This window comes from Homalodisca vitripennis, chromosome 4 (assembly GCF_021130785.1).
Source record: "Homalodisca vitripennis isolate AUS2020 chromosome 4, UT_GWSS_2.1, whole genome shotgun sequence".
Lineage (NCBI taxonomy): Eukaryota > Metazoa > Arthropoda > Insecta > Hemiptera > Cicadellidae > Homalodisca > Homalodisca vitripennis.
Window position 1 is genome coordinate 125505225 of NC_060210.1, and position 13201 is coordinate 125518425.

A 13201-nucleotide genomic window follows, 5' to 3' on the forward strand; every position below is an offset into this window, starting at 1 on the left:
ACTAAAACTATATCAGGTTGTGTAGTGTTCACATGATATTCAGATTCTATAATAAAACTAAACTAAACTTAAGTGGTTTCTCTATTATTCATTAGATTGAGTAATTAGTTTGAATCGTTTGGGAGATGTACACTTGAGGAATTTATTACTTGGCCGACATTTAGCAAAGCCTATCATTCGATCGGCTGGAAGGATTTCATTTCTGTCTGTCTGTCTATTTATCTATCTGTCTGTCCGCACGATATCTCGAAAATCGAAATTACCGATAAACTTAAAATTGTGCATGAAGCTTCATTTTTATATAAGCAACCCTGAGTTCAATTATGGTGCACGTAACTCCACGTGATTGGCTGAGTGTCAGCAAATATTTTTACATTGACCTTATGGGTAATGATGGTAACGATAAAATAGCAGGATAAATAAATTTATGAACAAATCCCCGACAATCGTAGATTTGAGGATGTGATATTTTTATTCGGTTAAACGTAACTGAACCCTATCATTTAGAGGATTGGCAAAATTTCTCGTCCATCTGTTGGAAAGAAGGAAACATTCCTCTTTTTTCCGATTGCCTGTCTGTACGCAGGATATCTCATCATTGACATTAACTATAGACTTACAATTTTGAATACAGCTTGAGCTAATCCTATTACGTAATATATGGTCTTGCGTATTTATACCTTTTTTAAGTGACAAATATAAATTTAAGACTTCTGTTGCATAATCCGGAGTGCCCTGCTCAAACAGGAATTTGAACCCTGGTCATTTAGTGTGATGAGACGCTTACACAATTACCTGGGACATTTAGCAAATATTTGAAGTATAGAACATTCATGAACATAAAGTACTCGAATTGGCTAGGCTTAAAGTAAACGCAAGATATTACGATAAAATAAACAAGGATGATGCAGTGAGACCATTGGTAGCATAGATGGATAGTTATGCAACCGCTTTTACAATAAAAAAACGCAAATGTTGAGTTAGCTCCAGTTTATCTTCCTCTTACGCGCATTGTGTCAAATCTGATGCTGTCGCAGACTTCACTCCTGAAATCTGGAGTCATTTTCGTCTCTATCGATTAAAAAATAGTCGGCGACAAAAAACGAAGAAGCTCAAAATAAAATCTCTGCATCGTTTCAACATCAGATAGACCTTGACTACTAATTGTAGTGCAATCTAGATGAAGCATAGGTATTCTCATAATCTCATCAGGTGCACAATTGAGTGCACTACGATGTTAACTGGCACGATCTCAAAGCACGGTGGAGCAACCGAGTCTTCTGCGTTATGACGCAACTCTGGAGGGTAGGATTGATTCAATGCGAATGCTGAGTTTACCTCCAGTTCACCTTCCTCTTATGTGCAGCATCTGAAATCTGATACTCTCGTGTCAGTTAAGATCGTAATGCGCTCAATTGTGCACATGGTGAGACAGTGAGAATACCTAGACTTCACATAGACTGCACTACATGTTGCACTCTAGGTGGCTTTGATGTTGAAACTATGCGAAAAGTGTATTTTGAGCTTCTTCGTTCTCCGTCACCGACAGTTATTTTTGGTTCCCTTCAGACATAAATGACTCCAGATTTCAGAAGTCAAGTCTACTACATCATGAGATTTAAGATGAGGTGAGCTGGACCTAAACTTAACGTTCGCATCTAATCAACTCTTCTCACCGTAGCTGCGTTATGTGTCCAAGAAAATGTTACCCAGTTGCGTTAAATATCTACGTGTTGTGTAAACACTCCGTTAAATAGGCATTTAATAAATTAAATATGGTATTTGTATTAGTATGTAGTTTTTTGGCACACTTTGCTAAATTTCAATTCATCTAAGTTCTTTTATCCCGAAGCAACTAATGAAAGTAAAATTACTGACAAAGCAGACTGGTTTTTGTTTTGTTTTGTTGGGACAAGAAGCTGAGAAGCTGCACATAAAAAAGACCTTTGTAACGTTTTTAAAGTGACATGATATCCTGATTGGGCAAGGTTGGGGTTAAGTCACCTCCTGTCAAGATCCATGAGGAAGGATTTTAGGCATGTATCGTCTGGAAGAAGTGGAAGCCAGCTCTGTACCAACCTCCCGAGTCAGTTAAAGCTGACAGGAGGGGCCAGCCCTCATTCTAGGCTAGCAACAGCCTTTAACACTTAGGAGCCCCCACCAACTCCAAAAGCCATCTTCCACATTTTTGGTTAGTGATGTGCTGCTGTAGACATCCATAAGGTTGGCCAAATTTAAATGACACATCGGTGTTTGCTGTACCCAGTGTAGGTTCAACTGGAACGTATAAATCAGCCAGAAGTGATCCCTCCTGGCGGAAGCAGACCGGTAAAACATGTTGGGTAAGGTAAAGAAATAAACACACATACACCGAAGTGACGATCCTTTCAACTGGCGAGAGCGGACATATTTGGTCACAGGTTGAGGTAGTACTCGTCACTCATTAGTACGGATCTGTTAATACAATTATAGTGTAAGTGTGGAAGTATATAAGTGAACAGTTGGGCACCAGTCTACCAACATGGCAACACCAATTATTAAGATGGTTACCATGAAGAGGTAAGTGAATTGTTTACGTTATTTACCGGGTTCGATGTCAGGCAGAGGATAGTCCTTGTTTGTTTTTATATATATATATATATATATATATATATATATATATATATATATATATATATATATCAAAAGTAGTTTGACAGATACTTGAATTCTGATCATATGTTAGTTTGGTTATTCAAACGCACATGTGACAGAAACGGCCAAGTGCAATATATCTGAATCGTAATAATAAGGGGTCTGTGATGTAGTGGTAGCACACTCACCCGGTAAGTGAGAGATCCGGGTTCGAGTACTGGCGGAGCAAGTACGTTTTGTGATTATATGTGCGTGTCTGTATATATATATATATATATATATATATATATATATATTATTTTTTGTAAATTACTGTACAAATAAAATGTTAAAAAAATTGAAATTATATTTCGGTAAAAACCGTCTTCAGGCGCTAAAATTGCATAAAATATAAAAGAAAAAAAAATATTATCAATGGAGGCAAGATACACTTGATTTATAAACTTAAGATTTCCTCATAATCGTATACTTAGTTAAACGTTATTGTCTGGGAGAACAAACTACTGTTCTAACACATTTTAATGTGCAGTGATGTAGAAAAGTATAATGATAATACAGTACTTTTACAATTATTTTTACATGCAGTATATCCAATATGTGAACTGGTTAGTGATGACTGATGAAGTAAAGCTATTTTAATCAGGTCAGTTTTCTTTACAAAATATAAATACGCCACACCACGTGTCACGTAACAAGCTCGTAGAGGAGGGATGAATGCAAAATTTCAATTTTATAGCTCATTTCATCCTCGACATGTGCTGTGGAAATACATATAGACAGACAATAAAACAGTAATATATGTTTATATCTCTCGGCAAACAGGACAGAAACTGTCAGCCTACTGAGTGATTATGCTTCAATGATGCTAATTCAAATTATATGGTTTGGAATACACTATGATATAACTAATTCTTGTCTATGTATAAATACATAATTGTTGTATGTATTAATAATATTTATTTAATTTTATGTATGTATATGTATAAATTTCCATGAAAACTCTAAAGTCTACAGATAAAATCATTCTCGACATCTCTTGAAATATAATACATTCACATTTTTCTTCATTTTCATAGTCAGATTTTATATCAGTATTTAAACAATAAGAGTTTTCATAATGTAGGATACGTACTGCAAAAAAGCGCTGGTATCAAATCTTTTTACTGAATAAATAAGCTACATATGATCATATTTTACAGGCTTAATTCTCGTATTGTGCTCAACTTGTTCACAAATTTATTTATTCATATATTTTCTCGTTGCCACCATGGTTACCCATAAGGCCAATGTAAAAATATTTGTTAACGCTCAGCTAAATCACATAAAGTGACACGCACTATCGTCAAACTCAGGATTGACTATATAGAAATAAAGCTTCCTGCTAAATTTCAAGTCTATAAACCAGTTCGTTTCCGACATATCTTGTGAACAAACAGACAGAAATAAAATATTCCAACCCCTAGTGTTCCCAACTATACATGGTCAATTCAGGAAACACTTCCGTACTTCAGGACTCACTGCAAAATGCCTAGGTGCGATTTTTCAATAATTTTGAGGAGATTATTTAAACACTTTATTTGGTATTGAAGTTAGTTGAACCAAGCTTGGTAAAATAAGACAGTGATATTATTATAAATAATGAGTCGTAAAAAATTGTTAAAAATGAAGACCTAGTATTGCAGGCATTAGATTTAAGCATTAGTAGTGTAGACAATACACAGAGTGTTAGGTTAGGTTAGAAACTTTCTAGTTTTGTAGTGGTTCATATTTTCACATTTATTTTCCAAACTTTATTTATAAGTATAAAAAAAGTTTTTATATGTCTTTTTTTACAGAATTAAATGGAGGCATAACTAAAAGTAAAAAAAATAAAATATTTCAACAACACTACGTTGTATCGTAATAAAAAACAAAATGTTTTTACTCATAAGTTTTTTTTAATGTTTTTTTTTATTGGTATTAAAACGTTAAATAACTAATCAATGTATTATAATTTATAAAGAAAATATATTTATCTAGAAAAAACAAAAACCCAGGGAATTGTACCAATAAATTAATTTTTTTTATGAATTCTTAACCATACCCTTGCAAAATGAGGCATTTTCGCTCTGCATTTATGCATACTATATAGCAAAACGCCGTGGCACTCAAAGGGATAAGAAGGGTGTTTGAACTTAAAATTATGTTATGAATTAAATGCTTAGTCAATTTATAATTTCGCATTATTTGTCAACTGCTTTTATAATAGGCTGAGAGAAAGTGGCCTGGCTCTGCAAGTATTCCACCGGAACCAACAGGTTGTGGTGTTATCTCGACCTGAACCAATAATGAATACCCGGCTGTTCTGGTGACCATCCTGAGTATAGCCTCATAAGAACACTGTTAAACCTCGTGTGCTTCTAGGACCTTATTTTAGTCTTAGAATTATCGGAGATGTCTCACTTTATACATATAATTATACGCATCTAAACGCTTTTGATTTTTAGATGTTTTTAAAAGTTATTTTGGAAAAAATGTTCAAACTTTCTGGTAGTTCATGGGTTAAATATTAAAGAAATACACACTTTTACAATAATATTAATAAGGATTTTTATGTGTATTAATTATATATTTAAAAAGATATCCTGTGATGCTATGAAACTTTTAGTCATCCAAATGCTCTTTAGTTTTACTTCAAAGGTTTACAGTTTTTTTATAACTAAATAATAAAGTACAAAAATGTTTCAGTTTTTTTTCTGAATAACCAATACATATTCGAAAAATTAAAAAATTTGGATGTCTATTAAATTAGATTGTCTATCTTTAAAGAGACATCTACCATAATTCTACGACTAAAAATAAGCTCGTAAAACACATTAAGTTTAACATTGTTCTTATAGTGGAAAACCAAAGATCGTTTTACTATAGCCAGATCTAATGGCAGCCTTTTTGATTTTGTCCTCATAAGAACTATTTTAAGCTTCATACAACTTTATGATGATACTTTTGTAGTAGATTTATGTGTGATGTCTCATTGTAAAGATATAAATAATACAGATCCAAAAGCTTTTTAGCTTTTTCGATATTTGTATTCGTTATTCAGAAAAAAATCTCAAACTAATTTGTGCTTTGTCATTTAATTACTAAAAATGTATAAGCGTTACAAATCAAACTAAACAGCATTTTGATAAATATTAATAAGAAATCTTCGAAACGAAACATCTCCCATACCATTTCGGTTAAAAAAGGACTTGAAAGTGCATGAAGTTTAACATTGGTCTTATCGAGAAATCTCAAGATTATTTTACAACAGCTGACCCTTAACTACAGCTAAATGAAATTTAAACTGCTATGTCAAGTTTTCGATGTAATAGTTTTTCTAAGAATAAACGTAGACTATTCAATTAAATTAAAATAATAAAATCCAGACCTTGAAGTTGACTAGCTTGACGTAGCTGATGAAGGGTATCTGCTCTACATTTTCTACTCTACATTGATTTTAGGAATGTATTAACAGATACTTTTGTATAGACTGGTCATCATTCCTAAATTTTTGGCAACTTTCCAAGTTATCGTCGGTCAATGTACAATTTCTGTTATACTAGGACAAAACTTGATAAGAGATGTTATGCATGTTGATAATTCTCTGCTCAAAAGATACTTCGATAAGCTAATTACGACGCTGTATTTGATTGAAATCGATTGAGTACACAGTACAAGATCAAAGTTCATTCATTACGATAAGTTACCATGTCAACGGTTATCCTAGTTGGCTCGTCAATTTTGCAGGTGAGCTCAGCGTATCTTTTCTTATCAACCAATTGTTTTTAGAATCTTTTATATATTATTAAAGGCAATGGTATGTGATTATATATATATATATATATATATATATATACAAATACCGTGCATAATAATTCAATAAAATTTATTTTACCAACCCTTGTTACTCGCGTCTTACCACATCATTTGGTTTTGCATGAAAATATAAATAGTTAATTACAATCTTTTTTTCAGCTTAAATGTATTTTAAACTGTGCGTTTATCATGAGATTCATGAATCATGAAAATTTTGACATAAAATAACTTACACCACATATTTTACACCCTAATTTTGAAACACAAATACAGAAAGCATACGTAAATTTCATTTTACAACTAAACTAGGATCATAGATAACTTAAATTTTTGAAACGCATTGGATAAACATTTACTACAAAATTCCAACTGTATGAATTGACGTCACATAATACGAATTTAACGCTTCAATCGTGTCAATTTGTTTTTTATTAAAAATTATATTGTTTTCGTAAACAACAGAGGGTTAAATTTGTGTAAAACATAACAATATGTATAATCAGTTTTGCCAATGTTTATATTCCAATCATTTTATAACATGATAAAACTCTCTATTGGATATGAACATATACGTGTACTAAATGAGAGCTATATGGCTGGTCCAAACTTCATTGGGCAGTTAGTGTGGTGCTTATCATATTAATTTGTTTTTATGCTTCCTTATCTGCCCAAAATTAATACTTTAAATATTAATGTATTTTTGGCATCGTGACCATGAAAATGATATGACTTTATCTTGTTGTTTTAAGGACTCATTATACGTCGTACAACTGTTTTTGTTAAATGTTTAAAATAACTAACAATGAACATTCTTCTTAATGAATATCACTTTTTCATTACTATTTGTATGAACATTCTTCGTAATGAATATCACTTTTTTATTACTATTTGGTGAGAAGTAAATCAGATTTTTCTGGATATTTACCGTGATTCTTTTCCTTCACAATGCTTAAAATCGTCAAAAACAAACTTTAAACCAAATATTATATAAGTAGATAATAATATGGCCATTCTAGCCCACTCTTGGAGCCGACAGTAAATTAATGTAAATTCTGTTTAAAGGACTATAACACGCTGCTGTATATATTCTGTCTAAAGTACCATCTCAGCTGTGTGCTTCTAAGCTGTTTTATTAAATCTTGGTAAATCTTTTAAAAAATCTGTTGCGAATCGCTGCTTATAATTGTTTGCACATTCTCGCTAAACAGACGAAAAATCTGTTACAGTCAATAATAGAAAAATGTAACAAGAAAATCACAAAAATCTTTCGAAATCAATGAAACATCTGCTATAGTCAATAAAGAAACATTTGAAAAAACAATCACAAAAGCTATCAATAATCTCTCAAAATCAATGAAAAATGGTAGAATTTTGAGAAGTATTACCACCTCTATGATCTAACCCTTTAGTTTGTTTAACGCTCCGATTATTTCACCAATTTTCCCCTAACTTTTGCAACAATACGTTTTGATATGCAATAATAATGTGTTACAAACATCTAAAAATGTGAATTTTGTTAAATTTTTATTCTTAAAAACTTAAAAAATATTGTTTAGTAAATGGGGTGTGAAAAAACAAGTTGGCCCTATTGAAAAAAGAAATTTAAGTAAAAAATTATGAAAGATATAACAAGTCAAAGATTCACCTCAAAAACAAAGAAATTTATGAGAAAGACAACATTCTTTAAGAACTTGAGCTGGAAAAAACCAAATTAATTACTACCAAAACATGTATAATTTAGAAAAGTTACGGGAATTAAAGAAAATTTTTAAGAAATACAAGAAAGATCTAAATTTATTTAGTGGTGAAAACATTCAGTCAATTGCTGATAAATGATATATTAAAACTGATAAAATGAGATTCACTATGAATGATTAAAGAAATTTTATTCGTTAATTGAAAGTATGTAACCAATTTAGACCAGTTCATTTTGAAACGCCTTATAAACTAACAACACTGTGCCTCGAGGCAATTAGAATTCATCAATTTGATTGATTACTATAAAACTACACTACAAATGTAATGGTTTGAATTCAGCTGTAAATCACTCCGTTGCGTCGGCGCCATTACTCCGGCAATCAGTAAGCCGCAGAACCCATACTGAGGTACTGGGCTCCCCTGTGAAACACAACTAAGTAATTTTTGTGAATATACAATACACAAAAAACACAAGTTGCATGACCCCTCATATCAAACTAGTCAACTATTTCGCAAGGGCAAACTTGCCAGCGGACTGCATCTATTGCCCGGGCGTTCCCGACGACGCGAAACACTTTCTTCCGCTGCTCGTGTTGGTAAAGGCCTCGCCACGAGGCAACACATACTGTTGGTGCTTTATCGGTAGAATCAGCCTGCCAAGTGATGCTGGAAGATCAGGAACACTGGGCCTGTTTGTCTCACTTCGTCCTGGACATCCTTCGCGCAAAGAAGGCTTGATCTGAATCGTCACGCGGCCAGATCTAATTCTTCGAAGCCAGATGGGCGCAAGCCCTGAGAGCTTACGTTACGATCAGACCCAACCTGAAATAATGTGACAAACAGTTTCCGAGTTAGGATCCTGAGGTATAGAGGAGGTTTTTTGGTGGGAAGTTCCACGTCTTTTGTAAGAGACCCACATTACAGGCTGGCTACCTGTGTGCATAAATGCATTTTCCTGTATTTCCATCAATATAAAAAAAACTCGTCACCTAAAACATTAAACGGACTCCATGATCCGGTTTACTAAAACATAACGTTTTAGGTCAGGCCCACCCAAATCTTAATGTTCTTTATTTGTTTTCTTAGAATAAAAAGCTAAATTTCGACTTTGTCCTAAAAGGATGTTCGTGCTCGCTTCAATAGTGACAGGATGGGTAAGGTGAAGATAAGGGTCACCTGTCAAGATCCATTAAGCGGCCACTATACCTGGGTTATGTCAGTTTGGAATAGGGAGAGACCAACTCTGTTCTAACCTCTTAAGTCAAAGCGGGTAGATGTAGTAAACCCATGTGTGAGTATGGTTGGGGCTAGGGGCCGCCTCCTGTGAGATCCCATGAGAAGGATAAGGTGCAGCATAATTTATCTCGGTTATGTCACTTCGAAGAAGGAAAGGTCAGCACTGTCATAGTCACTTCAGTTAAAACGGGTGGGAACAAGAATACCTCATTTTCAGACTAACAACAACCTTTTACACCAAGGTCATCCTCCAGAGTAGACTAGACATAGCGATCCACCCCTGCAACCCAATATTTCGACATTTGCGGTTTGTGATGTGCCGCCCCTAGACATCCATAGTGTTGCATAGAATTAAGTGAAGCATCGGTTTTTCTATACCCAGTGTAGGTTGAACTGGAAGGTAAATCTAACATCCAGAAGTAAACCCTCCTGGGCAATCTAATACCATCTATCACTGTCTTACTTAAATAGATAACCACTTGCGTACTAACCTGGAAAATTGTATCTTAATACGTGTCGCCATATGCACATTATTTTGAGATATACTTCTTTAATTTCCGCCCATTAATTCCCTTAGTAAATCTCAGTGGACAATTATAAACAAATTGTGCACATGTTATTGATGCTGTCACTTTACAAGTGATGACATCTCTCGATTACAAGTGAATCAACTCTTTTATTCTTATCGATAGCAAAACAATCTAGAAATTATTGTGAGATTCCATTACGTGAAATTTCATCCATATCACTGCAATGCTCTTGATCAAAGTGTTTAAAGATAAACACTTCTGCCACTCTTGGCCATGTTGTTTATGGAATTTTACGTGTCCGTCATGGAATGTTACAGAAACACATTCAAGAAAATACAATGTTGCATCTTATCAGTTTTCCATTTCAATGTCAAATTGCAAAATATGTTAATCTGAAACGCTGTTATTTCCAGGCAATGCATATTTTTGGAAAATCATTGAATGGATATACTATGAAACCATACAGAGTTTCTATCATTAGAAGTTTATCACGTGAGTGTGAATGTTGTTAGCAGTAAAGTATATGCTTGTAACTAAACGTAAAGAACGCATTTGTTCTGTTGCTACGTAATGCCAACTTGTAATGGGGCATCAGTGTATGATTTACTTCTTCATTACATTATTTCCAGCAAGAAATTGCAGACAAGTAAGTACAAAAATATGACAAATGTATCTTAGATAGATATAATTCCACTTATGTTTCCCTTAGATAAACAGTTCACTACACATCAGATTACTTCACTATAATGCACATTTATGACTTCATATAAGATTCTTTTGGTATTCATGAGAAATCTTAGCAATAACAAACCCTATTGATATTTAAAATTTACGGCAAGATCCTGCTAATAAATATATTTCCCTTTTCCAAGATGATATACGTCTTTGTTTCAACTTTACTGTTAACGATAATAATTAAAAAGTATGCTTGGATTTCGGACAGTTGTCATAGTTATACTATACAAAAATGGATGGGTTTTTTGCACGGGAGGAAAACTTTCGTTTCGCGTCACGGAACGTCACGCTCGCTCACTCTGTATCTACTAAGGGCGGGACTATCGCAGCCATTTTGATGTCAGGGCGTTCCTCCGTTATTTTCAGTGGCTATCCAGGCGTGCCAGCGAGAGTTTATTGTCGCTTGTTTTTGAAGTGACTACTTCTTTTGGCGGGCTATAGACGTATGTTTTCCTCATGCTTTCAAAGTAGAATGACAGTTTTACAGAAACGTAAACAAACCTTTATATAAATATCGTATCTGTGCTAAAAAAATCGTTGTTAATGAAAAATTTGTGTGGAGAGATTAAAAGGGAAATATAAACCACAATATTATATATGATAACGAAAATAACGAAATGCTTCTGTAATCTAGTAGTGTTTTACAATGATTTTTTTCTAACTGTACGATAATTTTTTCATATTATTATCGATGTAAATGTTGTCCGAAATATCGCATACCCTGGATATATCTTTACTTTTGCAGACCTTCCTCGGTTATGGAATTTTTCAGGTTATGTTACTTAAGCTCCAATTTAAAAGCTGTCAAAATGTACAAACCCAATTCATACTCTGCTATTAGTAGCTATGTTGACTTTTTACAATGCCAAGCAATCGTTAGAAAAAGGCTAAAATGAATGATAAAATACTGGTTTGAATAAATCTACGAACTACTAAGTTATTTATTAATGACTCCAATGTAAAATTTATTAACGTTCATCGGATTCTAAATTGAATTTCATCACGGTTAATATTCATTCCTGTTCCAAGTCACTACTATTTATGACCTGACAAGACTTAAAAAAGGATTAAAAATAGATAAATAAGATCTTTTCTAGCTAACAAAGCAGTAGCGTAGTTTAATCCTGAAAGAAAATTAGTCTTTCTGTTGATTATAATTTCATTGGGCCTTACCTTAAATTAACTTGAAAAATTACAAAATAAAAAATAAATTAAGTTAAACAGATTTTAAAAACCATTCATTTACCTTTTAAAACATAGATTTTATTGAACTATGTCAAATTATATAATTTTTTATCCTATTTCAATTATTTTTTACTTGTTTTTCTAGGCGAAATATATAATTTAAAATTTCTCTTAGCTTATCATTTTATTGATTAGGTTCTTTACAAGTATCTATGCCAATAAATATAATTGCATTGTCTTTATCAGCAGAGATAATTATTCAGAAGAAGATAGAAGAGAAGAGAGAATTCAACAATCTACAGAAAAAAAAGTTTTAGAAATCAACAAACCAAAAATAATTACCAAACTTTCATAAGTTTGCCAAAGACAATAAGAAAAACACTTCTGTCAGTCTTGGCCACGATGTTTATAGAGTTTATAGACACTGCACTAAATGAAAGCTAAACTCTTTACCATTAACTATGTTATGTGTAAGTAACTCTGTTGTTCCGCGATACTTTGGGATCGTGTCTAAAACATTGCAGTACATTCCATTGTGCATCTGATGAGACAATGAGAACAGCTCTTCATCTAGTTTGCACTGGGTGACTACTGGGTAACCAAACAAAGCTCTTCACGTTTCTAGATTCGTTTTGAACGTCTGGATTCGTCATCAATATTTTTGTATCTCTTAAGACAGAAGGACTCCATGTTCCAGGTGTCAAGTCTGGGACAGTGTCAAATCCCAGGCACTGCACTAGGCGGAAGGTGAAATGAAACTAAATTCAACATTCACATCGATAAATCCTTCCCACCATAGCTGATTTTTGTGTAATTTTGTGTACATTAATGTTTTTGAGTACAGAGATTCGATAACTTCTATTGTCGACTGTAATCAATTTTTATTAAAAAAAAAAATAATACTTTTCTAAGGAACCTAAACACGGCACACAGCACTGTACGAAAATATGCAGTGACAGATGGACCTACATCTTAACATCATCTTAATAACAAAGATTACACATTTTGTGAATTGAATCTTTGAAAAACCAACTCCAAATTAATTAATCTAAAACAACACATTAACTAAAATATTAATTGGAGTGGTCTTTGTATTCTAGTGCATATATTTTTATTGCAATACAAATGTATTTATGTACCTTAAATTGGGTTTAGAAGATATTGTAGGCAATAGAACACTCGCATTAGATATAGATCTAACTTGTATCTAGTTTTTGAAAAGTAGTTTATATCCTACAGTTTTTATGAACATGAGGACAATAATTATGCTACTTTAAAACAATGTGCAAACTGCCAGAAGGATTATTGCTATATCTACCTAAGTTTACAATACTGGTAGTTTTACC

The 13201-nt window shown here is 33.1% G+C and overlaps 1 protein-coding gene across 5 annotated transcripts in view; it reads left to right on the plus strand.

The window, feature by feature from the left end:
* The window catches only part of LOC124360126 (facilitated trehalose transporter Tret1-like), a 65771-nt gene that overhangs the window by 23833 nt on the left and 28737 nt on the right, over positions 1-13201 (plus strand). Inside the window, exon 1 of one of the 5 annotated variants that reach the window (XM_046813464.1) lies at positions 2440-2559. The exons of 2 other annotated variants lie outside the window; for them this stretch is intronic. In XM_046813464.1, the coding sequence (XP_046669420.1) occupies positions 2522-2559 (38 nt within the window). In that variant the 5' untranslated portion in view covers positions 2440-2521. Of the gene's footprint in view, positions 1-2439; positions 2560-6362; positions 6403-10562; positions 10582-13201 lie in introns of those variants that run through there. 2 more of the 5 variants (XM_046813471.1, XM_046813472.1) reach the window with 2 other exon arrangements.